The sequence below is a fragment of the Nomascus leucogenys genome, chromosome X (assembly GCF_006542625.1).
Source record: "Nomascus leucogenys isolate Asia chromosome X, Asia_NLE_v1, whole genome shotgun sequence".
Classification (NCBI taxonomy): domain Eukaryota; kingdom Metazoa; phylum Chordata; class Mammalia; order Primates; family Hylobatidae; genus Nomascus; species Nomascus leucogenys.
Genome location: NC_044406.1, coordinates 97,627,658 through 97,654,626, shown reverse-complemented (window position 1 = coordinate 97,654,626; position 26,969 = coordinate 97,627,658). Strand labels below are relative to the sequence as shown.

The 26,969-nt window shown below is 36.9% G+C and overlaps 1 protein-coding gene across 11 annotated transcripts in view; it reads right to left on the bottom strand.

The window, feature by feature from the left end:
* PAK3 (p21 (RAC1) activated kinase 3) overlaps window positions 1-26,969 on the bottom strand; it is a 287,576-nt gene that overhangs the window by 22,737 nt on the left and 237,870 nt on the right. For all 11 annotated transcript variants that reach the window (XM_030806496.1, XM_003262197.3, XM_030806495.1 and 8 more), the window contains 5 exons: window positions 12,958-13,006; window positions 12,514-12,626; window positions 10,667-10,784; window positions 9,143-9,242; window positions 8,444-8,640 (listed from right to left, as the gene is read on the bottom strand). In XM_030806496.1, the coding sequence (XP_030662356.1) occupies window positions 8,444-8,640; window positions 9,143-9,242; window positions 10,667-10,784; window positions 12,514-12,626; window positions 12,958-13,006 (577 nt within the window). The remainder of the gene's footprint in view (window positions 1-8,443; window positions 8,641-9,142; window positions 9,243-10,666; window positions 10,785-12,513; window positions 12,627-12,957; window positions 13,007-26,969) is intronic.

Here is a 26,969-nt window from a genome sequence, read left to right as displayed (position 1 = left end):
AAACCTGCACAAGGTTATGGATTTCTTGACTGACAGACATCGGAATACAATTCACTCTTTAACCCGCATAATGTAAACAGTTGGTAGAGACACTAGAAAGTTCCCTGTCTAGATCTCTCACAGTCATTGGCCCCTCCTAGATAAAAAAAAGAAAAGTGCTGATGAACTTTGCCATCTGAGCATGACGGTAATTCTTTACAAAAAAAAAAAAAAAAAAAAAAAACAAAGCAAAGGAAAGAAGAAAAGAAAAATAAAGCAAAAGAAAAGAAAGAAAAAAGCTACAACAGAAAGGTCAGTTTGATTATTGGGATAATGTTAGAACTCTGGCTCTCCCAGCTACAATTCTTACGCTGCCTTAATTGATTTAACTTTCTCTGCAGAACGTCTTATCTAAGACACCTCAGAGTACTGTTTTATTAGAATGCAAAGGGTTTTCTACAATGATGTTGCAACCTGGTTGGAAAAGGTATCAATCAAAATGACAATAAAGGTCAGAAATTATCTTAATTATTAAGAAAACTCCAACTTTCTTGGTAAAGTAATTCCTCATTGGCAAAAACAGAGATTTCAAAAGCCATAGGATAAAACACGTGCATGGGCATTTCAGTGCGTAAATGCCTATCATCACACTCCATGATTTGTCTCTTTAGAATTAACTTTGATCTGGAGGGACTTAGCTACTTAGTTATAGGTATGGTACCTATTAGGGCAATCAGCATATCCGTTCTTATTTTACTCCCAAGTCATGCTATAAGGATTTTGAGAAATTATAACATAATAGTAGCATAAACTTTCTTTCTCTCATTTTCTCTTGGTGGATTTTAGTTTGCTATGGAATCAATTTCTCCTTTGGCTGTTTTCTGGGTCATAATTCACCAGTTTGAGCTGTCTGCTTCTGAATTACATTCTAAATGAGACTTGCAGCTTTCCTATGGCTAAGTCCCATTTTCCTATGCTGAATTCCTAACAACCAAGATTCTTAAGAGCTGTCTATCTTTTGACAGGCAATATTTTTTTTCTGATTAAAAAGGAACCCTGTTATTCTTCTGTAATTATTTTAGTTGTAGTGATCCCAACTTCCCCCTCCTTTTAGGCATAGGTTTGCCCTCAAAATAGGAGGAGTGTCAACAAACCATCAATAAACCTTGCTGTTCCATCATGGCTTATGGAAAATGAAGGGAATGCTCCCAGCTCTTCCTGAAATACATTCAAAACAATATTGACTGAGTGCTAGCAAAGTATGCTTGCTTCTCTGGCACTCAGGAAGTTTATGTCTGACTTTAATTCCAAATGAGCACGCGCCATCAAACCCAGACATTCCAATCCACAGCAAAGTCCCAGTGCTTGGAGGGATCTAGAAACGGTTTAGCCTTTAGTTGCTTTTCAGTTACTAGAGATTCTCTTATTCTGCTTAACTCTCTTCTCTAGCCATATAAGCCAATTATAATTTCCCTGTTCCCACAAGAAGAAATAAGAACAACTAACATTTCTGTAGTGCTTTAAGTGCAGGAAAAGGGAAGTGGGAAGCCTACTAGTGTAGATAAGAGGTCTGATTTTAGATTTCTGTCCTCCTTTCTCCCTTGCCATATAGGTAATGCACTCCTAATCATGAGTAGTCAGACTGATGGGTTTATTATGCACCAATATATGCTAGCTACTCAGTCAGCAGCTAGCCCATTTTAATGATGAACTCCATTTTCAGAAAAAGCAAATTGCAAAAGAAAATAGCATATCAAGGAGGCATATGCTGAACTAATGTCATTTCTTTTTGGATAGTGCTACTGAACTGGTAAATCAGAGAATGACATAAAGCACATCAGGACTTCAATTAGGCTTTTATAGTATTACTCATAAGTTTTTAGACAAAATGGATAAATGTGAGTAGAATGATAGTGTTATTTTTTGGTTGGACGACCATGTTCAAAGAGGGGTGATGATGAATTGTTGTCCAGGCTGGACAGTGTTCTATAAAGGGCTTGCCACATTGATATTTGACCTTTTCCTGATTGCCATTTTTCCCTGAGGATGGGGGCCTAGAATCACTGGTTCTTAAAGCTCCACAGATGACTCCAATGTGCAACCAAGGAGATCCACTGATACAGGATCTGTGGTTCACATACTATACTACGTGCTGTTTTTAGCAGTAATACCAATAACTGGCTTCCAGTGATCCAATCTTCGATACAGCTTCACAGATGTTTCAAGTAAGGCATAGAAAGAGAACACTTAAAATCTATTTTAACTTGGATAAAGATTTGGAACATTACCATAAAAGGTGTTTCAAAGAGTCTAGTAGGGACTTCAAGTGGACGTCATTTTTTTACATTTCACAAATAACAAATTCCATCAAAACCTGTTGATAAGAATGGCCCCATTACGTGTAAAAGCAAAGTTAATAAAGGGGCACACTCTGGGTGCTGAGAAAATAGACCAAAGTTTTGTTTGACAGAAATGATTGTGTCTCCTTATTTAGCATAAGGTTATTATAATAACAGTTGTTTAAAGTCTTCAGTTAACAAAAAAGTTGATGATATCAGCAGAACAGTAACATTTGATTTGTATATCCACAGGGAAAGTTAGATTTTTAACCCCAGTCACTTTGGCAAAGAGAAGGAACAAGGTACTTAATTATTGGAGGCTGCACTAAAACTGTCTATAGGTCGCGGAACAACATGTCCAAGGCCAATTATGTTGAGTACAAAGACTTCAGGCAGTGGGGGACAGTAAGAAGCTTGTGTCCTCTCTCTCTGGAAGGGTACCAGCCTCATAATATCAGTACAATTAATAACTCTCTGACCTTTAAAAGGTATTTTATGAACAAATTAGGTCAATTAGTATAGTAAAATTTACATTAAAAAATCTCAGCCACTTTCTAACTAAGGGGAAAAGTAGTTAATTCATTGCATCAACAATATGTTAATAGGCAGTATTCATAAAGGGTCTGCTCAGATGGAACTGATACAACAGAGACACAGAAAAACTCACAGTGAAACATAAACGACCTTGAAATGTATAGCCCCAGACTTCACCTTGAACTTCTTCTGTTCAGTGTTACCTGTTCATGGTAATTGTACTGAACTGTGCAAAACCCTCCATTCCTTGAGTAGATGGGTATGCCACTCTCATGAAGGATATGTTCTTAGGAGAGTGCTGAATCCAACCTCTCTTCATGAGTGGGTAAAAAAAAAACCTCTAAACATCCTTTCTCTGTTTTTCCTATCTTAGTACTTTACTATCCATATATACATTTCATATATATAAATACATATATATATTTTTCCTACAATGAACTGGACACTGTGCTAGGTGATTTACATATATTATTCATTTAGTTTTCATGCTATATCTGTAAGATAGACATAGTTCTCATTTTACAGATAGGAAGCAGGCTTAGAAAGGTTTTAAGTAACTTGCAGAAGGTCACAGAGCTTGCAGGTTGTAGAGCCAGGACACACCCAGATCTGCCTGACTACAGGACCAAAATTTTTCACATCAACATGCTACCCTGTACTCTACTACTCTATCTTTCTTCCACTTATTTCACTTCCTTCCTTCTATCTCTTTCCACCTCAAAGCACACAATAGTGGATGGGTTGTAGTGTTGGAAGGATATTAAAGAATGGACTAATCTGGCACTCTTTTATACTCCTCTTAAAGCTCTGGATTATTTTCTATTTCCCCACATATGGCCTGGGCACCAGGATCCAAGAAATCGCTGCTCCCTATAGGCTCATGTTAGATCTTTTTTCTCTCCAATTTCCCCATGGTTTCAGTGACTACATTTTAAAGATTCCAAATAAGGGCATATAGCCTGAGACATTGTGTTTCCTTCAAGAGAACATTAGGAAAACATATTTGAAATCGAAACCAAAAAAGTACTCCTGATGCCTAGAAGAGACAAAATTAGAATAGGGCTAGCTCTATATGGGCTTGTTGATTGATTAATTGAAGGTTGATCACACATACAGAGAGTAATGAGCAAAGTTACAGTAAATCCTTATCAGTGGAATTCAAGAGGGTGGTCTTTCTGACAGGTCTTTTTGTTGCAGACTTAATGTAGGCTTCCTGAACCTTGTGGTTTGTTAATCTGCAAGTACTTGTTTAGATATCAGGCGGTGGCATCTAAGATACAAGCTGTTAATTGTGAGTTCTAATCCTAGGCTAGAAGATGCCTATAAAGATTAAAACTTGTTTCCTTTTTCTAATAATTAGCAGCCTAGCTAAAGAGAGATCAATTGTAATTGGGGAATTGAAGAAGGTAATAAATCCATTACCGAGACTAGTTGTTTTACAGAGCCATTTGTTTAATCCTTAAAATTTGCAGGCTGTAAATTACTCATTAGAAGGCAGAAAGCAAAATAGCCATAATCCATTTAGTGCCTCCAAACTCCAAAGACTTAGGGGAGGAAATCCGTAGAAACAAGAAGTCTGATGTGTTCTTTCACTGCGATTTCTTAATGGGCGAAGGTGGTTAAACAATGAGGAAAAGCCCATGTAATTATCCTGATGCGCTGGACCATAGGCCAGGGGTGGACTTGATTAAATCCATGGAGGGCTAACCCACAAACGGTGGGAAAATGCCCCTTCTTTTCCACTCAGCCCTGAAGGCGGCTAATCAATGTGCACATCTCATTTCCAGATTGTTGCATGAGATCAGAGAAATAGCCTATAGCATTCATTAGGGCATTCCCTCATATCTGTTGTTTTCTAATCAGCACAGGGAATAAAACAAGAGGCCAAGTACCAGAACGGAGTTAGAAGAGAGCCAGGAGGAAGCTATCCTCCTCTCCGTATATAGGGAACGCAGCTGCCAACTACAAAATGTTTAACTGCAAAAACAACTAGACAGTTTATAGGTCTCTTTACATGCACAGAAAGCCACATATATTTGGTTTGAATATGGATTTTGCAAGCTTTATATGAAAACACTTAACCATTTACTAAGAACAGTGGTTTTTTTTTGGCATACCAAGGGTACAATTCAATTTTAGACTCCTAGTGGTAATGATGCAGGCAATATACAAGATGCCTATGATACTAGCACTGTGCGTGAATTTTGAGAGTAGAATTTGAATCTGTGCATATTTTCTTTTTTAAACAATGTGATGCCGTTATATATACAAAACACAGCTTCTATTAATAGTTCACTGTTGAGCTATACACAACAAAATACCTATGGCTCACTCCTGCACTGAGTAAGCATTTCTTTCATACCTCTTTCCTTTCCTCCTCATGATCAACAGCACATCTCCGAAATAAGATGATAGGATTAGGTTGTGAAATGAAGTTTTTCTCTTTGCAGGAATAACAAGATCACGTGAAGATCAAATCTCTGATTTTGTGGTAGCAAAGTGAGTTACCAAACGGAAACTGTTTCCAATCATTTGCTACTTGACAATCTAATTAAGTTTGTGATTTCACCAGGTTGGCACTATGTCTATCTCTCTGTTCCACTCAATACCCACCAAGCTGTTGTTAATCAATAAATCATTACTGATAATGAAGGAAAATCCAATTTAAAAATTACAGCTGTTCTGGAAATGCATTTATTTACTTTGTTAAAGTAATTATAAAGCAAGTGTTTTTTAGATTGATCATTTAACCATGTCATGTAATAAAAGTACTTTCTCTCCACATCTCACTTAAAAAAAAAAGCTACATGTATTTTACATTAGAAAGCTATACTAAGGAATCTTAAAGATCCTTGTCATTAAAAATACAATCAAAGCATGTTAGAAAAATGTTAGAAGTCCTAGCCAGAGTAATCGGGCAAGAGAAAGAAATAAAAGGCATCCAAATAGGAAGAGAAGAAATCAAACTATCTCTCTTCCCGGATGATATGATTCTATACCTAGAAAACCCATAGTCTCTGCCCAAAGGCTTCTAAATCTAACAAACAACTTCAGCAAAGTTTCAGGATACAAAATCAATGCTAAAAAACTTAGTAGCGTTTCTATACACCAACAACGTCCAACTAAGAGCTAAATCAATAGCACAATCCCATTCACAACAGCCCTAAAAAATAAAATGCCTAGGAATACAACTAACCAGGAACGTGAAAGATCTCTACAACAAGAATTACAAAACACTGATGAAAGAAACCAGAGATGACAGAAACAAATGGAAAAACTTTCCATGCTCTTGGATAGGAAGAATCAATATTTTTAACATGGCCATACTGCCCAAAGTAATGTACAGATTCAATACTGTTCATATCAAAATATCAATGACATTTTTCACAGAATTAGAATAAACTATTCTAAAATTCACGTGGAACCAAAAAAGCCCCAATAGACAAAGCAATCCCAAGCAAAAACAACAAAGATGGAGGCATCATATTACCTGACTTTAAACTATACTACAAGCCTACAGTAACCAAAACAGCATGGTACTGGTACAAAAATAGACACATAGATGAATAGGACAGGTGAGAGAACCCAGAAATAAAGTCACACACCCACAACCACCTGATTTTTTACAAAGTCAACAATAATCAGTGGGGAAAGGACTACCTATTCAATAAATGGTGCTGGGATAACTGGCTAGCCATATGCAGAAGGTTGAAATTGGATCCTTTCCTTTCATCATATGCAAAAATCAAGTCAAGATGGATTAAATACTTAAATGCAAAACCTAAAGCTATAAAAACCCTAGAAGAAAATCTAGGAAATACCATTCTGGACATGGGCCCTGGCAAAGATTTCATGATGAAGACTCCAAAAACAATTTCAACAAAAACAAAAATTGACACATGGAACTTCATTTGACTGAAGAGCTTCTGCACAGCAAAAGAAACTATCAATAGTGAAAGCAGACAACCTACAGAAAGGGAGAAAATATTTGCAAACTATGCATCTGACGAAGATCTAATATCCAGCCTCTATAAGGAACTTAATTAATAAGCAAAAATCAAACAACCCCATTAAAAAATGGACAAAGGACATGAACAGACACTTCTGAAAAGAAGACATACATGTGCCCAACAAGCATATGAAAAAATGCTCCACATCATTAATCATTAGAGTAATGCAAATCAAAACCACAATAAATACCATCTTAACACCAGTCAGAATGGTTATTATTAAAAAGTCAAAAAGGGGCTAGGTGTGGTGGCTCATGCCTGTAATCTGAGCACTTTGGGAGGCCAAGGCAAGTCGATCACTTGAGGCCAGGAGTTTGAGGCCAGCCTTGCCAACATGGTGAAGCTCTTCTTTACCAAAAATATAAAAAATTAACCAGGCATGGTGGTGTGTGCCTGTAATCCCATCTACTTGGGAGGCTGAGGCACTAATCACTTGAACCTAGCGGGCGGAGGTTGTGGTGAGCCAAGATCATAATCACACCATTGCACTCCAGCCTGGGCAACAGAGCAAGCCTCTGTCTCAAAAAAAAAAAAAAGTAAAAAAATAACAGATGCTGGCAAGGTTCAGGAGAAAAGGGAATGCTTATATCCTGCTGGAGGGAATGTAAATTAGTTCAGCCACCGTAAAAAGCAGTTTGGAGATTTCTCAAAGAACTTAGAGTTATCATTCAACTCAGCAATCCCATTACTGGGTATATACCCAAAGGAATATAAATCATTTAACTCAGCAATCCCATTACTGGGTATATACCCAAAGGAATATAAATCATTCAACTCAGTAATACCATCACTGGGTATATAATCAAAGGAATATAAATTGTCCTTCAATAAAGACATACACATGTGTATGTTCATCACAGCACTATTCACAATAGCAAAGACATGGAGTTAATTTAGATGTCCATCAACAGTGGATTGGATAACGAAAATGTGGAACATATACACCATAGAATATTATGTAGCCATAAAAAAGAATGAAATCATGTCCTTTACAGCAACATGGATGCAGCTGGAGGCCATTATTCTAAGCAAATTAATGTAGAAACAGAAAACCAAATGTTGCATGTTCACTCATAAGTGGGAGCTAAACACTGAGTACACACAGACTCAAAGAAGGGAACAATTGACACTGAGGCCTACTTGAGAGTGGAGGGTGGGAGGAGTCTGAGGGCCTAAAAACTACCTATTGGGTACTACATTCATTACCTGGGAGATGAAATAATCTGTACACCAACCCCAACAGCATGGAATTTACCTATGTAATAAACCTGCATATGTACCCCCTGCATCTAAAATAAAAGTTGGAAGGAAAAAAGAATTAAGTGAGAAAAAGAGAAAAAAAGGGTAGTTACTCTTTCTCCAAAAAAAAAAAAGAAAGAAAGAAAAAGAAAAGGAAAACTGTTGAGACATTATAAGATAAACTTTAAAAAGCTTACAGTAAATTTGAAAATGATACCTTGGTGCTTCTATGTTACTGGTCTCAGAAAAGAGCACATTCTGGTCACTTGGTGGAAGCCAGAAATGATATTTGGCCTTTCCTCTTTCCTGGGAATAAAGTACCTGACTTCTCTTCTGACTTACCCTGAGTGGATTTTCATTAAGGTAAGGGGGTTCACCTTCCACCATTTCAATTGCCATAATTCCCAGAGACCAGATATCAACTTTCGGACCATAAGCTTTTCGAGTCACCACCTCAGGTGCCATCCAATATGGGGTTCCCACCATAGTGCTTCGTTTACTTTGCTCAGGAGTGATCTGGGCACAGAACCCAAAGTCAGCTGCAGAGAAGAAAAGCCAGTTAAAATAAGCCCAAATTATTTTCCTTTTACGATATATCACTTTCAGATATGGCCGTACCTTCCTTTGTTACACACTGAGTTTCCAAAACTGCCTAGCTCATACCTTTTTGTTAACTGACGTCTCAGCTGGTCCTGATTGTAAGAAGGTCTGAAATAATTGACTAACGTGATGTCATTTTTACTAGACTTCAATCTAATTCCCCCTCATCACTGTTTTCTCAAACTTGCAGAATTTTTCAGTTTCCTAATTAGCTATTTGTCATTTATTCATTCCACAAGTCACTAGAAATTCTGAAATATTAAATCCAAAAAATGTGGTCACAATATTCAGGAACACAGTGTTAGAAAAATTCTTTACTTCAAACTGGGCTGTAACTTCTTTCAAATAAATCACTTTCAGTAACCATTATCTTCTTAAGATATACAATAAAAGAACAGAAATTCCCTGATACTCTAACACCACCTGAACCAAAATACCTACTCAATTTAACAGAGCCATCCATCCCGAGAAGAATATTGTCACTCTTTATATCTCTATGGATCACCTGGTTTGAGTGCAAGAAATCCAAAGCTTGCAGGCACTATTAAATCAGAAAAAAAAGTTCTAATTATATCACAAATAATTTTTAATACTAAGTTTTATTTCTAGATAAATTTTGGGCAGGGATATAACTTTATATTGTTAAGTGAAATTGATTACTGAATGCTTTAACAACACCACTTTAAAGTCACATTACCATTTACATCAATGATGCCACTTAGCATTATACATGCTAAGTATGATGGCTGACACATCAGACTAGGACATGAAGAATGATAATGTGATAAATAGCACCAATCAATAATACAGCCAAACTAACCAATTAATATACTTTGGCCCAGTTATTTGGAGGATTCAGCTTGGTCTTCTATAGCTGTGGTAAGCTTCATTTTACATGGCATGATTTGATTCAGAAGTTCTGGAGTGAAACCCAGGAATCTGCATTTAAAACATGTGCCCCAAACTATTTCTAATGGGTAGCCAGGTTTGGGAACCACTCCTAGGCTATGAAGTAACTATAGGCACTTGTTTGGAAATGCCTTTGCAGTGTAATGCTGGAAGAAGGAAACCACAGGCTCAGGGTAGTAAGTTTGATTTATTGCATGAATAGAAAACATATATGTTTGGTGGATATGTGGGTGGGGGAAATGATAATGAGAGGAGAGCAAAGAAGAAGGAAATTTACGTGAACAACTTATAAAAAAAACAAGCAAAGATTAGCTGATATCACTTAATTTTGTTTTTCTATCATTGGTTTTCAAGTTTCAGTGAGTCAGTGTTCCTACTTTTGTTGATAGAAAACCTCACCACAATAAATGAGATAGATTATAATGCCTAAGATGAGAGTCCATTAAAAAGTGTGTGTGTTTTTTAATATTCAACAAAATAAATATAATAACATCTCTTTAATTTAGTTTGAAACCCCTTAGGGGTATGACACTTACTGGAAAAGAGACAGACCGTCAGGCCCACTTGGGGGCTATAAGGGAAGTTCAGATTGTACTGTGAAAGCAACTGCTTTCTGGGCTGAGGGAGGACCTTGTTTAAATTGCCTTCTAAAAATGATGAAAATATAATTTATTTTACATAGCTCATATTACGCATGCAGGATAAAATAAGTATCATGTAAAAACTTCCCCAAGTTAGAAAGAAGTACTATGCCAATATCACTCTTTGCCATGTTCACGGAAACTACAGCATGTGGGTTTAGATATGGCACCTCACGAATGGCATAATGGAACTAAAAGATTCACAAAAGGCAGCTAAAATAAACAAGGGGCTCAGGAGGGGGATGCTGGGGAGTGCTATTAGGACAGAATTTAAATTGAAGTTGGCCTCTCCAATTTTTTTCAGTGGAAAAGTTCTACTATTGTTACTTTGATGATACAAACATTCTGAATAATCAGAAATGAAGAACTGCCAATTTTGGTGTTCTTCTCAGCTAGAAATGCTCTATTTGCTTACCTCTCTGCAGACAGCTGCTATCTGTCCTTCATCCATACAGGTCTCCGTGACCACATCAGTCAGAGAGCCACCAGCCAAGTATTCCATGACTACCCATAGTTCATCACCCACCAAGTAGCTATGACAAGAAAAGAAAAGACTTTGCGTTATGACGCTAAAAAACTGGGGACTCTGATATTCCCAGGCCTCAGTTCTGATAGAAGTCAACTCTGAGTTGTGCTATGCCCGTTACCTTTGAGAAGGTATTGAGGGACATACCCCAAGTGATCATAATATGGAGCCAAGGGTCACCAGAGCCCTATAATTCAGGCAAAGAGAGCATGAGGTTATTCAAATCACCTGACACCATCTGAAGGCACTTTTAGCAGTACAGTCAGGTCTCTCTGAAACCTTGCTTATCAAGAAAGATGAATTATAGGAAACGGAATGAACCCAATGTTCCCACCCTGCCCTAAGACCCATATCAATGTGAAGCAAGATTTTCTATCCAGTGGTGTTCAAACTGTGGTGTCCATAAAATTCACCTGGAAAACTTGTTAAAAACAAAAACTCACAGTCCTCATCTTATTATTTATGGAAAGCAGCCTAGAATTCTGAATTTTTTACAAGTGCAAATGCATTCTGTGCATTCTGTGTGTGTGTGTTTTTTTGTTTTTTTGTTTTTTTTTTTTTTTTGCAAAATTACACAGAATGACTTTAGGTTACTCTGTTGCAGGTGGTTCCTAAGTTACACTTTAGGAGACACTGATCAAGACTAAAATTTGCGGCTGGGTGGAGTGGCTCACGCCTGTAATCCCAGCACTTTGGGAGGCCAAGGTGGGTGGATCACCTGAGGCCAGGAGTTTGAGACCAGCCTGGCCAACATGGGGAAACCCCGTCTCTACTAAAATACGAAAAATTAGCCAGGTGTGGTGGCGCACGCCTGTAATCCCAGCTACTTGGGAGGCTGAGGCAGGAGAATTGCTTGAACCTAGAAGGCAGAGGTTGCAGTGAGCTGAGATCGCGCCACTGCACTCTAGCCTGGGCGACAGAGCAAGACTCTGTAAAAAAAAAAAAAAAAAAAAAAAAAAAAAAAAAAAAAAAAAGACTGTAAAATTTAACCCTCTTTGTTCTTCTCAGTTTTTCCTTCTTCTGTAACATTGGTCTACCTGGCCCAAAAAGCAGAAAACAGTATCTTAAGCTTATTGAGGTTGAAGACCTAGATTTAGTTTCTTTATATCCCCTCCAGAGAACACAGCACAGTGATACTAAACAAACTCTTTTTGAAATTGAATGAGACAGATGTTAACCACAAGTGAAGAGTTAGTGTTGCCTTTAAATACCTATTTATAACACAGTGTTAATACCACTGATAAAGAGACATTAATTACCAGGTTTAGGAAAAGGGTTTGAGATTAAAGTCTGAATTCCCTAGACCTCACTGTCAGTTAATCACAAAGCACCCATTAAAGCTATTGTAGAGGGCCATTGTAGTCAGCCTTCTTCACTTAGACTCCCAGAAATTGTACTGGCTCCAGACAAACACTTGATGTAATGTTTAAAACACCACTACTCCCTCCTATATGCAATGGTCTATTTTCTGCCAAAATGGAGCTATGATTCTCAAAATGAAATTATACAAACTTCTTATGTTTACAACCAAGACCATAAAATGTTTCTTCAAGTGTCTGATATGTGGACAAAGCTAAGTGAGTGCAAGTTTAGCAATAGATCTAATACTCTACTACACTGTAGCATTTGAGAAATATTTGCAGAATGTTAAATGAACGAATCCCAAATAAAGTAATTTGCCAAGAAAAATGACATCCCACAAAGAATACAAGTACATAATAAGACAAAACACTTACCTATCTAAATAATTAACAATATTAGGGTTCTTATTTTCCCTCATGACCAGAATTTCATTAATAATTAATTCCTTCTTGGGTTGCTGTTGAAGATTCATCTGCTTTATGGCCACCTGAATGGCAATTAAAATACAAGAATGAATTACCATCACTATAATAAACATGAATATTCATATTTTGGGGGACATAGAGTGAAACATACACATTCTTTATTTACTAAGCTCTTTCCCTGTGCCACAAACTCATGCCCCCCACTTTTTTTTTTTTTTTTTTTTGTTAATCACGGGTAAACTACTCACTTCAGAGGCTTTGGGCACCAAGGAAGTAAACACCTATGTCAACCCAGTGCTACCCATTTTTTTTAGGCGAAGTTGCCATCAAAGAAGATAACTGATAAATATGAATAAAAGAAAATAAAAATCAGGATTGAACGTTAGCACTTACCTCTTGTCCTGTTGCAATGTCTAGTGCTGTATAAACAGTACCTGATGCCCTGTGAAGGTGAAAATTATCAAAAGAATAAGCAATCAAGCTGTTACCAATATATTTTACTTGAAATAAAATGTAATTATTTTGAGGGGAGGAAAATTAGCAAACTCAAAATTATGAAGAAAAGGAACAACCTTTTAAAAAATTATTATTATGATTAAAAAAACATAGGAGATCTACCCTCTTAACAAATTTTTAAGTGTACAATATTGGAACAATCTTTTTATACAGCAAATGCACCTGAAACAATCACAATGTATCCCTTGTGGTGGACTGGGAACTCCAGTCAGACTTTCTGGCACCAGTCTGAGTGTCATGCACTATGCAGTAATAAATTGAGCAAAATGGCCTTGCTTCTTTTAGGAAACTCCTGGAATCCCCTAAATATTTCTTGAATCTTGTAATAACCAACATTGCAGGCCTTTCATTAAACTGAAGAACAGTTTAGGAAAGAATATATCATCTTTTGCTTAGGCAAGTATAAATTAACCTTCCCTTTTAGTATAGAAACAGAGTGGCTCTTTTCATATATTTCCAATTTTTAAGACTATCTTCATCTAAAGACCAGTCTCTCTCAGTGCTGTACTGTACTATAGCTACATGAAGCAATAGCAACATGACTTTACTATTGAGCCATTGTTTTCTTATTTTTACTAAATTTCTCAACAACTTCTACTATGAGGTGTCACTCCAGCCCAATATTCTTTTAAAATCTGTCATTTCTGGGCCTGGTGCAGTGGCTTACACCTGTAACCCCAAAACTTTGGGAGGCTGAGGCGGGAGGATTGCTTGAGCCCAGGAGTTTGAGACCAGCCTGGGCACCATGGTGAGATCTAGTCTCTATGAAAAATTTAAAAATTAGCCACGTGTGGTGGCACATGCCTGTAGTCCCTGCTTTTCAGGAGGCTGAGATGGGAGGATCACTTGAGCCCAGGAGGTCGAGGTTGCAGTGAGCTGTGATTGTGCCACTGCACTCCAGCCTGGGGGTGGGGGGAGGGGGGAGGGACAGCATTAGGAGATATACCTAATGCTAAATGACGAGTTAATGGGTGCAGCACACCAACATGGCACGTGGATACATATGTAACAAACCTGCACATTGTGCACATGTACCCTAAAACCTAAAGTATAATAATAAAAAAAAAATGAAGCAGTCCATGTCTCAAAAAAATTAATAATGTATCATTCTTTATATCTTAGCAGTACTCTTGCTTCCATTCTCACTTCAATTATGGGGTTCCCTTGCTTTGCAGATAGAAATTGTATAGTAAGCTGAATTCACAGTAACTTCTATGAATCACAAATGCATTCTAAACCACCTCCCACCACCACACTCAAGAAAAAGAAAAAAAAGTCAATTTCGCTTTTAGTGAATAAAGGAGTTAGAATAGAGATCAGTCCCGTGATTGACTACACGTTGTAATGCTCCAACATTGCTCTGTAAACTTTCTGGTAATTATTTCTTTCTTGTTCTCTATTTCATCCTTGCTGTTTTGTTTTCTGAGTCCAGGAATTATTTTCTTATGTCAGGCACTTCCTTGTCATTCTTTCCCTTCTCCTTGGATTAGCCCAAATATTTCTCACATGTCCAGGAAGTGTATATGACCTGGCTCTCAGGGAGTAAACTCGGTGTGTAGTATAAGGCATATTTGACTGTTAGTAGAGATCTGAGTTCTAATATTTGTCCTAACATCATCAAGCTATGTGACTTTGGGCTAGTTACTTCCTTTCACTGAGTTTCAGTCCCCTCACATGGAAAAGAGGTATCACAATAACAGTAAACATGTACTGAGTATGTTGTATATGTCAGACACTACACTAAGAACTTTAGATAATTTATCTTATGTAATCCTTACCATATTTTTATAAGGCAGGTGCTATTATTCCCGTGTTACATATGATGAACTGAGGCTCAGAGAGGTTACCTGCCCAAGGTTACACAGTTAACAACCCATGTTTGTCTGACTCTCTTGCTTTTAAAGTACAGGAAATGAGTTACTTTATTTCTAAGGTTCTTTAATTCTATGATTTCTAATCTACAACTCTACTACCCTCCTCACTCTGCTTGGGTTTCTAAATATCGATTGGAACTAGGCTGAAAAATCACACTTAATCAATAGGTGCCACCTAAACCAGGATTTGATAATTCTAGAAATTTCTTAGGCTTGAGGCTTATATCAGACAAATCATTTCCTCACTTTTGTAAGTGTGAGATTCTGGGCTCAGAGCTCACAGTTAGTGCCCAATAAATATTTGTTGAATGAACAAATTAATAAAAATCTTTTAAAGCAAACATGCAATGCCAATACAACTTTTCCTTTCTGTGAAGAAAACATTTCTTCTACTTAAATCTAAATAAAGCACTTTGCTCTTGGAATAAGCAAACAAGCATTCCTGACTTCAGAGCCCGGTGCGTGATTTGTCCTTCTGAACTTATTTGAGTTCAAAGGAATAGATCACCTCGACTTGGTGCATATTTCAGCCGCAATAAGTCCTGAGAAACTACTTAAATCTAATTGCAAAATATGATTTAAAAATGCCTTTTGACATACAGACAGCTAGAAAACATATGAAAAATTGCTCCACATCAATAATCATCACAGAAATGCAAATCAAAACCACAAAGAGACACCATCTCTCACCAGTTAGAATGGCAATTATTAAAGAGTCAAAAAACAACAGATGTTGGCAAGGCTGCCAAGAAAAGAGAACACTTATACCCTGCTGGAGGGAATGTAAATTAGGTCATCCGCTGTGGAAAGCAGTTTGGAGAGTTCTCAAAGAACTTAAAACGGAACTACCATTTGACCCAGCAATCCTATTACTGGGTATGTATCCAAAAGAAAATAAATCACTTTGTCAAAAAGACCCATGCACTTGCATGCTCATTGCAGCTATTCATGATAGCAAAGACATCGAACAAACCTATGGGCCCATGAATGCTGGACTGGATAAAGAAAAATGTGGTAAATGTACACCATGGAATATTATGCAACCATAAAAAGAACGAGATCATGTCCTTTGCAGTAACATAGATGGAGCTGGAGGCCATTATTCTAAGTGATCTAATGCAGGAATAGAAAACCAAATACAACATGTTCTCGCTTTTAAGCTGGAGCTAAACATTGGGTACTCATGAACATAAAGCTGGCAACAATAGACACTGGGGACTACTAGAGTGAGGAGGGAGGGAGGAGGGTAAGGGTTGAAAAACTAACTGTTGAGTACTATGCTCACTTCTGGGTGATGGGATAATTTGTACCCCAAACCTCAGCATTATGCAATATACCCAAGTAACATACCTGCACATGTACTCCCTAAATCTAAAATAAAATTTAAAAATAAATAAATAAAAGTGACTGGTTTATTCACATGTATTTAGGCCACATGCACAATTCCTTTAGATGCAAAAGAGAGAGTATCTGCAAAATGAGATAATAGTTCCTATTTCACAGGGCTATAGAGAATTGCATGGCACAATCTATGTAAGCATTTAGCCCTGTGCCAGATCAGAGTTGATGCCTATATGGTAACTGCTATTATCATCATTTGTTGTTGCCGCTGTTGTTATTGGTTTCACAGTAGGGGATGACTGATACACCGAACTATTAGTTGGCCCATCCCAACCTCCCAGCCAAAGCATCTGCCCCTATTTCCAAAAGGACAGAGGCTGAGGTAAACTATTGGAACACGTTTTAGAGGTTCCACATCCTTTCTTCCCCCCTAGGGAAGTGATTTTAGCCTTTTCTTTGAAAGTTGGAAAGCCTTTATCTAATGAAACTGTATGAAGAAACCGTCAATATATTAAACAAATAAATTGGGAGTTGCCCCAGTTAAAGCTAGGGAGGGAGGCCCAAAATGCCTGCCCAGGTGCCCTTTCTGTTATTCAACACGCCTGTCTCCCTAACCCCCAAGCCCATTCCCACTGTCCTAAGGGCTAAAATTGTGATTGACTTGGAGTGCAAGTGGGGATTCATGTTTAACATTTTCAGAGCTTTACCTTTCAAATTCGTGGGTTTTTTTTTTGTCCTCCAGCACCCTCAGCATTTCATTGTATTAAAATTGCTCGAGTTCTAACCCTGGAATCTCAATATCCTGGGATTTATGGCATCCAGGGGTATAAAATTGCTACAAATTACTAATCCACAGAGGTTTAAATATCCTGAAACTCTAGAGCACCAGCTGCTAACTAAAAATGAGCCTTTCTCCTCACCTCCCCTCCCCGTTTACTCCATATATGCAATTGTGTAATGTGTGTGTGTGTGTGTGTGTGTGTGTGTATATATGCATTTCCCTACCCTGTACCCTGGTTCTCTTGTCATAAAATGGTAATATCCTCTCCTACCACACTTACCAATCCCCCCAAACCAAACATGTTGTTAGGTGGTTGGAACTCCCTGCTCTGACCAATAAGTTATTGGTTTGTGCAACTTCTAGCCTTTGCATAACCTTCAACTCGAATGCACAAATTCAGGTACTAACCTGCAAATTAAAATTTAGCACCTTTTCCCCAGCTCTGTCTTAGCATCCCCAACATATTTCTGCACCCCAGTTCTGATGCTTTTCCATATTCTAACAATTTAAAATTCAACGGGTATAAATATGAATCTCTCCTTCAAGATATCTCAACTTCCTTCAAGATTCATCTATTAAAGTTCTCTCATTGCTTACTGCTGGGTTGAGAACAGTAGTCCTCACTCCCATTCATTCAAACCTCCCCTGGTTCAAGTCCTACTAGTTCCTAGTGGTCAGACTCTGGGTAAGTAATTTAGTTTCTTTGTGATTTAGCATTAAAGGAGGATTAAATGTATATAGTTCTGGCATAGTGATTTCCCAATAAATATTAGCCATAATGATAATTATTATTTGGTTGATTATTTCCTAACATATTCATTACATTCTCAAATTCTAGTGTGTGAATCATAAGGAAGCTCTGTAAGTATCTGGGAGTTTTCAAGATATTTGATGTTTCAAAATTCATAACAAAAAAATTGACAATTACCTGAGAACAGCTAATTCAAATATCACATATACTTCCTTTTAGCTAGAATTATAACAACTTGTAATTATGTTGGATATCACATGATGATTAAAAGCTTTAATTAGCAGTTATATGTATTTTTTGCTTAATAAAGTACAATAAATAAACTATTAATAAATACAGTTCAATCATCAAAATTATTTATAATCTAGGGTTTACAAAGACAAATAATTGAAGGGATCTTGGTGAAGTTGGGAAGCACTCTCCTTGTAATAATTGAAGCACAGTAGTGTATACTCCCAAAGAAACAATCTTCATGCCAACCATTTTGTGCTAATTCCCAAAGATGAGCTTTGCAACGGCCTGGGGTATATCAAAATATCTCCATGCATATATTTACAAAATAAAACCTTAATTCACTTTAATTTTTAAAAGTTGGTGTCTTTTTTTGGTTCCATATGAAATATAAAGTAGTTTTTCTAATTCTGTGAAGAAAGTCAATGGTAGCTTGATGGGGATAGCATTGAATCTATAAATTACTTTGGGCAGTATGGCCATTTTCACAATATTGATTCTTCCTATCCATGAGCATTGAATGTTTTTCCATTTGTTTGTGTCCTCTCTTGTTTTCTTAAGCAGTGGTTTGTAGTTCTCCTTGAAGAGGTCCTTCACATCCCTTGTAAGTTGCATTCCTAGGTATTTTATTCTTTTTGTAGCAATTGTAAATAGGAGTTCACTCATGATTTGGCTCTCTATTATTGGTGTATAGGAATGCTTGTGATTTTTGCACATTGATTTTGTATCCTGAGACTTTGCTGAAGTTGCTTATCAGCTTAAGGAGACTTTGGGCTGAGATAATGGGGTCTTCTAAATATATAATCATGTCATCTGCAAAGAGAGACAATTTGACTTCCTCTCTTCCTATTTGAACACCCTTTATTTCTTTCTCTTGCCTGATTGCCCTGGCCAGAACTTCCAACACTATGTTGAATAGGAGTGCTGAGAGAAGGCAACCTTGTCTTATGCTGGTTTTCAAAGGGAATACTTCCAGCTTTTGCCCACTCAGTATGATATTGGCTGTGGGTTTGTCATAAATAGCTCTTAATATTTTGAGATATGTTCCATCAATACCTAGTTTATTGAGAGTTTTTAGGATGAAGGGGTGTTGGATTTTATTGAAGGCCTTTTCTGCATCTATTGAGATAATCAGGTTTTTCTCATTGGTCTGTTTAAGGGATGGATTATGTTTATTGATTTGTGTATGTTGAACCAGCCTTGCATCCCAGGAATGAAGCCGACTTGATCGTGGTGGATAAGCTTTTTGATGTGCTGCTGGATTCAGTTTGCCAGTATTTTATTGGGGATTTTTGCATCAATATTCATCAGTGATATTGGCCTGAAATTTTCTATAGCCAAGAGAATCCTAAGCAAAAAGAACAAAGCTGGAGGCATCATCCTACTTGACTTCAAACTATACTACAAGGCTACAGTAACCAAAACAGCATGGTACTAGTACCAAAACAGACATACAGTCAAATGGAATAGAACAGAGGCCTCAGAAATAATGCCACACATCAATTCCTCAGGGATCTAGAACTAGAAATACCATTTGACCCAGCAGTCCCATTACTGGGTATATACCCAAAGGATTATAAATCATGCTGCTATAAAGACACATGCACACATATGTTTATAGCAGCACTATTCACAATAGCAAAGACTTGGAACCAACCTAAATGGCCAGCAACAATAGACTGGATTAAGAAAATGTGGCACATATACACCATGGAATACTATGCAGCCATAAAAAATGATGAGTTCATGTCCTTTGTAGGGACATGGATGAAGCTGGAAACCATCATTCTCAGCAAACTATCACAAGGACAAAAAACCAAACACCCCATGTTCTCACTCATAGGTGGGAATTGAACAATGAGAACACATGGACACAGGAAGGGGAATATCACACACCGGGGACTATTGTGGGGTGGGGGGAGGGGGGAGGGATAGCATTAGGAGATATACCTAATGCTAAATGACGAGTTGATGGGTGCAGCACACCAACATGGCACATGTATACATATGTAACAAATCTGCACATTGTGCACATGTACCCTAAAACTTAAAGTATAATAATAAAATAAAAACTAAAAATAAAATAAAAATAAAATAAAATAAAAAAAGAAATAATGCCACACATCTACAACAACAATGGGGAAAGGATTCCCTATTTAATAAATGGTGTTGGGAAAACTAGCTATCCATATGCAAAAAACTGAAACTGAACCCCTTCCTTACACCTTACACAAAAATTAACTCAAGATGGATTAAAGACTTAAACATAAACCTAAAACCATAAAAAACCCTAGAAGAAAACCTAGGCAATACCATTCAGGAGATAGACACGGGCAAAGACTTCATGATTAAAACACCAAAAGCAATGGAAGCAAAAGCCAAAATTGACAAATAGAATCTAATTAAACTAAAGAGCTTCTGCACAGCAAAATAAACTATCATCAGAGTCAACAAGAAACCTACAGAATGGAAGAAAATTTTTGCAATCGATCCATGTGACAAAGGGCTAATATCCAGAATCTACGAGGAACTTAAACAAAATTTACAAGAAAAAAACGATCCCATCAAAAAGTGAGCAAAGGATATGAACAGACACTTCTCAAAAGAAGACATTGATGCGGTCAACGAACATATGAAAAAAAGCTCATCATCACTGGTCGAGAAATGCAAATCAAAATCACGATGAGATACCATCTCACACCAGTTAGAATGGTGATCATTAAAAAGTCAGGAAACAACATATGTTGGAGGGGATGTGGAGAAATAGGAATGCTTTTACACCATTGGTGGGAGTGTAAGTTAGTTCAATCATTGTGGAAGACAGTGTGGCGATTCCTCAAGGGTCTAGAACCAGAAATATCATTTGACCCAGTAATCCCATTGCTGGGCATATACCCAAATGGTTATAAATCATTCTCCTATAAAGACACGTGCACATGTATGTTTATTGCAGCACTATTCACAATAGCAAAGTCTTGGAACCAACCCAAATGCCCATCAGTGATAGACTAGATTAAGAAAATGTGACACATATATACCATGGACTACTATGCAGCCATAAAAAGGATGAGTTAATGTCCTTTGCAGGGACATGGATGAAGCTGGAAACCATCGTTCTCAGCAAAGTAACACAGGAACAGAAAACCAAACAACGTATATTCTCACTCATAAGTGGGAGTTGAACAATGAGAACACGTGGATACAGGGAGGGGAACATCACACACCAGGGCCTGTTGGGGGGTGGGGTGCTAGGGGAGGGATAGCATTAGGACAAATACCTAATGTAGATGACGGGTTGATGGGTGCAGCAAACCACCATGGCATGTGTATACCTATGTAACAAACCTGCACGTTCTGCACATGTATCCCAGAACTTAAAGTATAATTAAAAAAAAAAAGTCGGTGTCATGCAGCACTATAGGATGTAAGGATGCCAAAACTCAAACTAACAAAGATAGGGGTTAAAATTCCTAATTCTCTGGTGTATTGGGTCTGGTGTGCTAAAATGGGCAACACTGTCAATTTGATTTTTATGCTAAACATTTAATTACATTGATCCCTATTATCACTCCATTCCAGTTATATTAAAGCCAGATTCCTGTAGGAAGAACATGCTTTTATGATAGGTATTGTTTTTATTCCAAATCTCAGTCCCTCAGATAGTACAAAGTAATCATGCATTATCAGGACTCAAAGGAAAATAGACAACATCCAGTTTAACTTCCTCATTACAAATGAGAAATCTGAAGCCCAGAAAGCAGGAAGGATAGGCCCATGATAACATAGCAAGTAAGTAACAAAGGTCTCCTCACTTGAAGTTAGAGATTTTTCAGTTAACTATACTATGATTAAAGAATACTAAACCAACAGATTTCTCAACCATTGGGACTCATCATCAATTAAAATGCGATAAGTACTTCTGGGTTCTTGGCATCACATTAGATGCTTTGTCAGCAGTCTCTCCCTGACATGGCCAAGCGCTTACTACTCAAACGGAAACACTGGCATCTAGCCTGAAAGGTCCAGAAAGAAGCAAACAATTCACAATTCTCCCTTTTCCTCATAAAGCAGGTCAGTTTCATTATCAGGAATCTTGACCAGGTTTTGATGTTTCCCACCAAGTGCCAATGTCAAACCATGATCATGAGTAGTTGTAAAAGCAGCAACATGGTAGGACTAATAATTTAGATAAGTCACTTTGATTTCAGCATGGAAATGGATTAGAGGAAAAGAAGGGCAAAGAAGTGAGCCTAGGAAGAAGCTCATATACTGGGAGAAAACAAAAAGGGCAAGAGATCTAAAGGCTCAATGAAGTCCAAGAAGAATCTGGTAGGAATAAGAATGAGGGAGCCAGAAAGACAGGCAAAATTCCCATTAAGGTTTTACAAATATAAATCTGGCACTAATGAGGTCATAGTCAGGGATTAAACCCCATATAGAATGGTTATTTTTTTTACATGTATTCCTATTGCTGCTGCTGCTATAAAAAGGCTATTTCACTTATTGAGCCATACCCTCTGCAGCTTTCTGTAATGATCTCACTTAATGCCCATCCTGTACAACTCTATGAGATAAATTAGATTTTCCTCACTTTGCAAATGAGGACATTGAAACAAAGAAATGTTAAGTAGGTTGCCTAAGGTTGCACAATCAGCAGCTGAGCTTAAAAATGCATTACTTTGTCTCCACAGCCCATGCTCTTAATCACCATTTCACGTTTTGCTATAGATCTTTAGCATTTTTACCTCAGTGCTAAGTGCAAGTGCAGTACTTCCCAAAGCCTATGTCTGTACCTGTTATGCTAAGCCGCCTCCCCAAAATGTTTATCTTGCCTTTAATTTTCTACTCACTTTGTCCACAAGCCATTTAGTTTGTCCCAGGACATGGTATGTTTTATTCCTTTGGTATAACCACACACAAGTTGTTGTTCTGTTTGCCGACTCAATTAAGATTGATCATGTGGCTGAAAATGAACTGCTGTTAGTTTTTAGAAATAGACTTTATCTTTTGCTGAATATTAAAAAAGTTACTACTTGTAGGCTCCTATCTAGATATTGTCTCACTATACTAATGCACCTGACATAAAAGCAACAGATTATATATCTATATATGTATATATATATAGTTTGATACTACCATATAGTTACTTGTTTTGTTGAGAGATGTGTTCTTTGGGGCTCAGGAATGGTGTTACCATCACATGCAATAACTTTTCCAAAGACAGAGTTCTGGCGTTTTCCTTTGTGTAATTTACTTCTAAAAAAATGCATCCCTAAATATAAAAAAGAAAATTATGTAAAAATCATGTTATCTCAGTACTGCTCTAAGTACGCAGAATGAAGCTGGGGCCAGATGGTATAGTCTTTAATTACTAAGATTATAAATCAGAACAGGGAATTTTCTGTTCTTTAGCTAGGGCATGACTTTTCTCAGAGTATTCGTGGTCATCTAATTTTAAAGAGAGCTGTAACACATTATGGGTGTGGGGCCAGGGAGCTCGGTGGGTTATAGTCCAGTGATAATGAGGCCACAATTACAAGGCTTAATCCCTGGAAAGGCCAGATAACTCTCGGCTACTCACTCCAACATTAAATCTAAGCAGCTGTTTCACAGTGTGTGCCATTGGATTCAAGAGGCCTGGACAGGAAAGGGGGGCAGGTGGCTTAAAACAAGCTCATTACTGTGGCTGGAAAAAACAACTTAACGTGCAAACTCTGCTAATGGTGTTTGATTGAGTGGCATCATCTTTCTTTACAAGGGACAGCACACAACACAGTGCATTTAAGAGCATTAAGTAGAACAAAGAGCATCTTCCATTGCTCCATAAACATTGTTCTTCACAAATGCTAACGTATTTCCAATCTCCTACATCACAAAGCCTTTTATAGAACTCAGACTACATCTATTTAGTGCTTCATAGCAGTGTTCTACCTTATGTGGCCCAAAATAGATCCGATGAAGAAGCAAATACTTTTGGGGTGGGTGGTCCTACCCAAAGAATCACTTCTATAAGCACACTAGACACCACTCTTGCCCATAGTTTCCTGAACAACCAAAAAAAAAAATCAGAGGTTTTATTCTCAGCACTCTGAGTTCTATGGTATACACTGCTTTGTCAGGTTCTCTAAACGACACTGTTATTCAACAAGTCTTTTAAGAAATAAGTTTCAAAGCTATTCATCTTCAATATGAGACTTTCAAGTTAGAGTAAGAAGAAAGGGGCTTCTCACTGAGTAGCAGAGATAAGTCTGAAAAATACCTAACATTATATATTTAGTTTCTGTAGTCTTAAAACTAAAACTAATTTAGAGAGACGGGGACCGAGGGCTTGATTACGCATGAGCTAGTAGCAAAATTTGTTAGCAATTATTGATGAATTGAACATATCATCATTCTATACAATGATAGGATTGACAAAGATCCAGATGTTAGACAAAATTCCTTTGCCCAGATATATATTTACGTGTAAGAGAAAAATGATTTCAAGAAATGCTCTCATTGTCACTTTCTGTCAAACATAGCTGCATAGCTAATCTAACCTATGGAGAGATATAACATGTAACAAAGATATTTCGGCATTATAAAGACATGGACTACATTGGCTAATTAATTCTTCAGGATAGCCTTTTGTTTTGCCACATGCTTTCTTGTTAGAGTTCCTTTCTTATTTATTTTCCTTTTTAAAAAAGTCAGTGTGGGAGTGTTTTTATTATAGTACTATAATCCCAAATAAGTGAATACAGCTGTGTTGGCAGAGGTGCAGGCAAACCGGCACTCTCATACATTGTTGATGGTGTGTTAAATAAACAAACCTCTAAGGAGGGTAACTCAGAAAGAAAAATGCACACATCCTTTTACATAACAATTACACTTTTAGGAATCTATTCTAATGATAACTTTGTATAAAATGGTTTATTTGTAAGGATCTTCACAGAAGCCTTGTTTATAATAGCAAAATGTCAAAAACAAATTAAATGTCTATGTCCATTTAGGGCCTAGTTCAATAAATTATGGTACTATTCAAATAACAAAACACTGCATCTGTTTAAAAAGTAGGAGGTACAAACATAGAACCATCTCTAAAACACAGAAACACAATAAAAAAGGAGATATATAGTATGTTACCACTTGTGCTAAAAATATACCTACAACAAACATACATGCATGCACAGAAATGCACCATATATACCCAAATACAAGATAAGGGTTTTCTCCTCCCAATTTTCCCTCATAAAAATGGAGCTGCCTTATATGCAAGTTCTTATAAAAATCTGTCATGTGATTGGTACTTATCCATATTCATTTATTTTTTACTATAAAATACAGTTTGGAAAGGATATATTAGGTTGATATCTTCTCAATTAATGCTAGTTTTGGATGCTCATAGAGAGTACCTGTCAGAATTACAAAGAAAGGATGTGAATAAGTTATTTTGGAGGGTATGACCACATAACTGCAAGTGTTGGATGTCGTAAACAAGCTATTAAAAGACCTCTGTCCAAACTAATGCAGTGAAAGGGGCTCCCATTAGCTAAAGATGGAATAGTTTGACCACCATAAACAATAATGGATGCAACTCAGTGAAACATATTGACAATATAAAATTTTAAGACTTTATAAAGATACTTAATAAAATTCCCCTACTAAAAATATCAAAATACCCCTCATTGAACACTTTCATATGTAACTCCATGCTAACGCTTTACAATGAAAGCTGGCAATTAAAAAAGCAAGCATTTGGCCAGGCATGGTGGCTCTCACATGTAATCCCAGCACTTTGGGAGGCTGAGGTGGGTGGATCACTTGAGGTCAGGAGTTCAAGACCAGCCTGGCCAACATGGTGAAACCCCATATCTACTAAAAATACAAAATTAGCCTGGCATGGTGACACACGCCTGCAATCCCACTTACTCGAGAGGCTGAGGCAGGAGAATCCCCTGAATCCCAGAGGTGGAAGTTAGAAGAGCAAGTTAAATGACAGCTAATGAAACTAACAGACAAATACAGAAAGTGCCACATTTTACAAGACAATAACCAGTTTCTTCAACAAGATAATGGTAGTGGAAAAAGAAAGGAGACTGCTTCCGGGTATATAGACTTATGATATACAACAAATGCAATATGTAGATCTCCTTTGGATGTTGATTTGAACAAATCAATTATAAAAATAGCGTTTTGTTGCAAATGGAGAATTCTGATTATAGACTGGGAGTTAAATGATATGAAGCAATTGTTAATTGTAGATGTAATGGCATTGTGATTTCATTAAAAATTGTTGATAAATGTTTAATCTGAGTGATAAGAATACAGTAGTTCCTGTGTTATTTTCCCTATTTTTGTGTAAGTATGACAATTTGTAATAGAAATTTTAAAAAGTCATTTAGTAGATAGTAGATATATGTCGTGAAGACCTAAATATACACCTACAGGACAAATTCAAAAAACAATAATCTTAATGTTATATGAATGGGTAATTGTGACTAGGAATAAATATCCACGAACAGAATTATATGTGGGTTTAAAATCTCAAATATCTTAGATGGAAGTCAGGTAATATATTTGAATAACTGCTGGAAGACTCAAAAATAATCTCTAGTGATTACAAAAAGAACGATGTTAAAGACACATAAGAAGATTTTGAATTATACCTTTCGTGAAATATGAGAGCAGAAAAATCTCTACAAAATAATACTTTATATAAGTGGTTTTAAATATGTAAATGAAAGTAAATTAACAAACATCATAAGTAGACTTTCAACCATATATATAGATATATCTATCTATATACAGATATAGATATATCTATCTATATACAGATATAGATATATCTATCTATATACAGATATAGATATATCTATCTATATACAGATATAGATATATCTATCTATATACAGATATAGATATATCTATC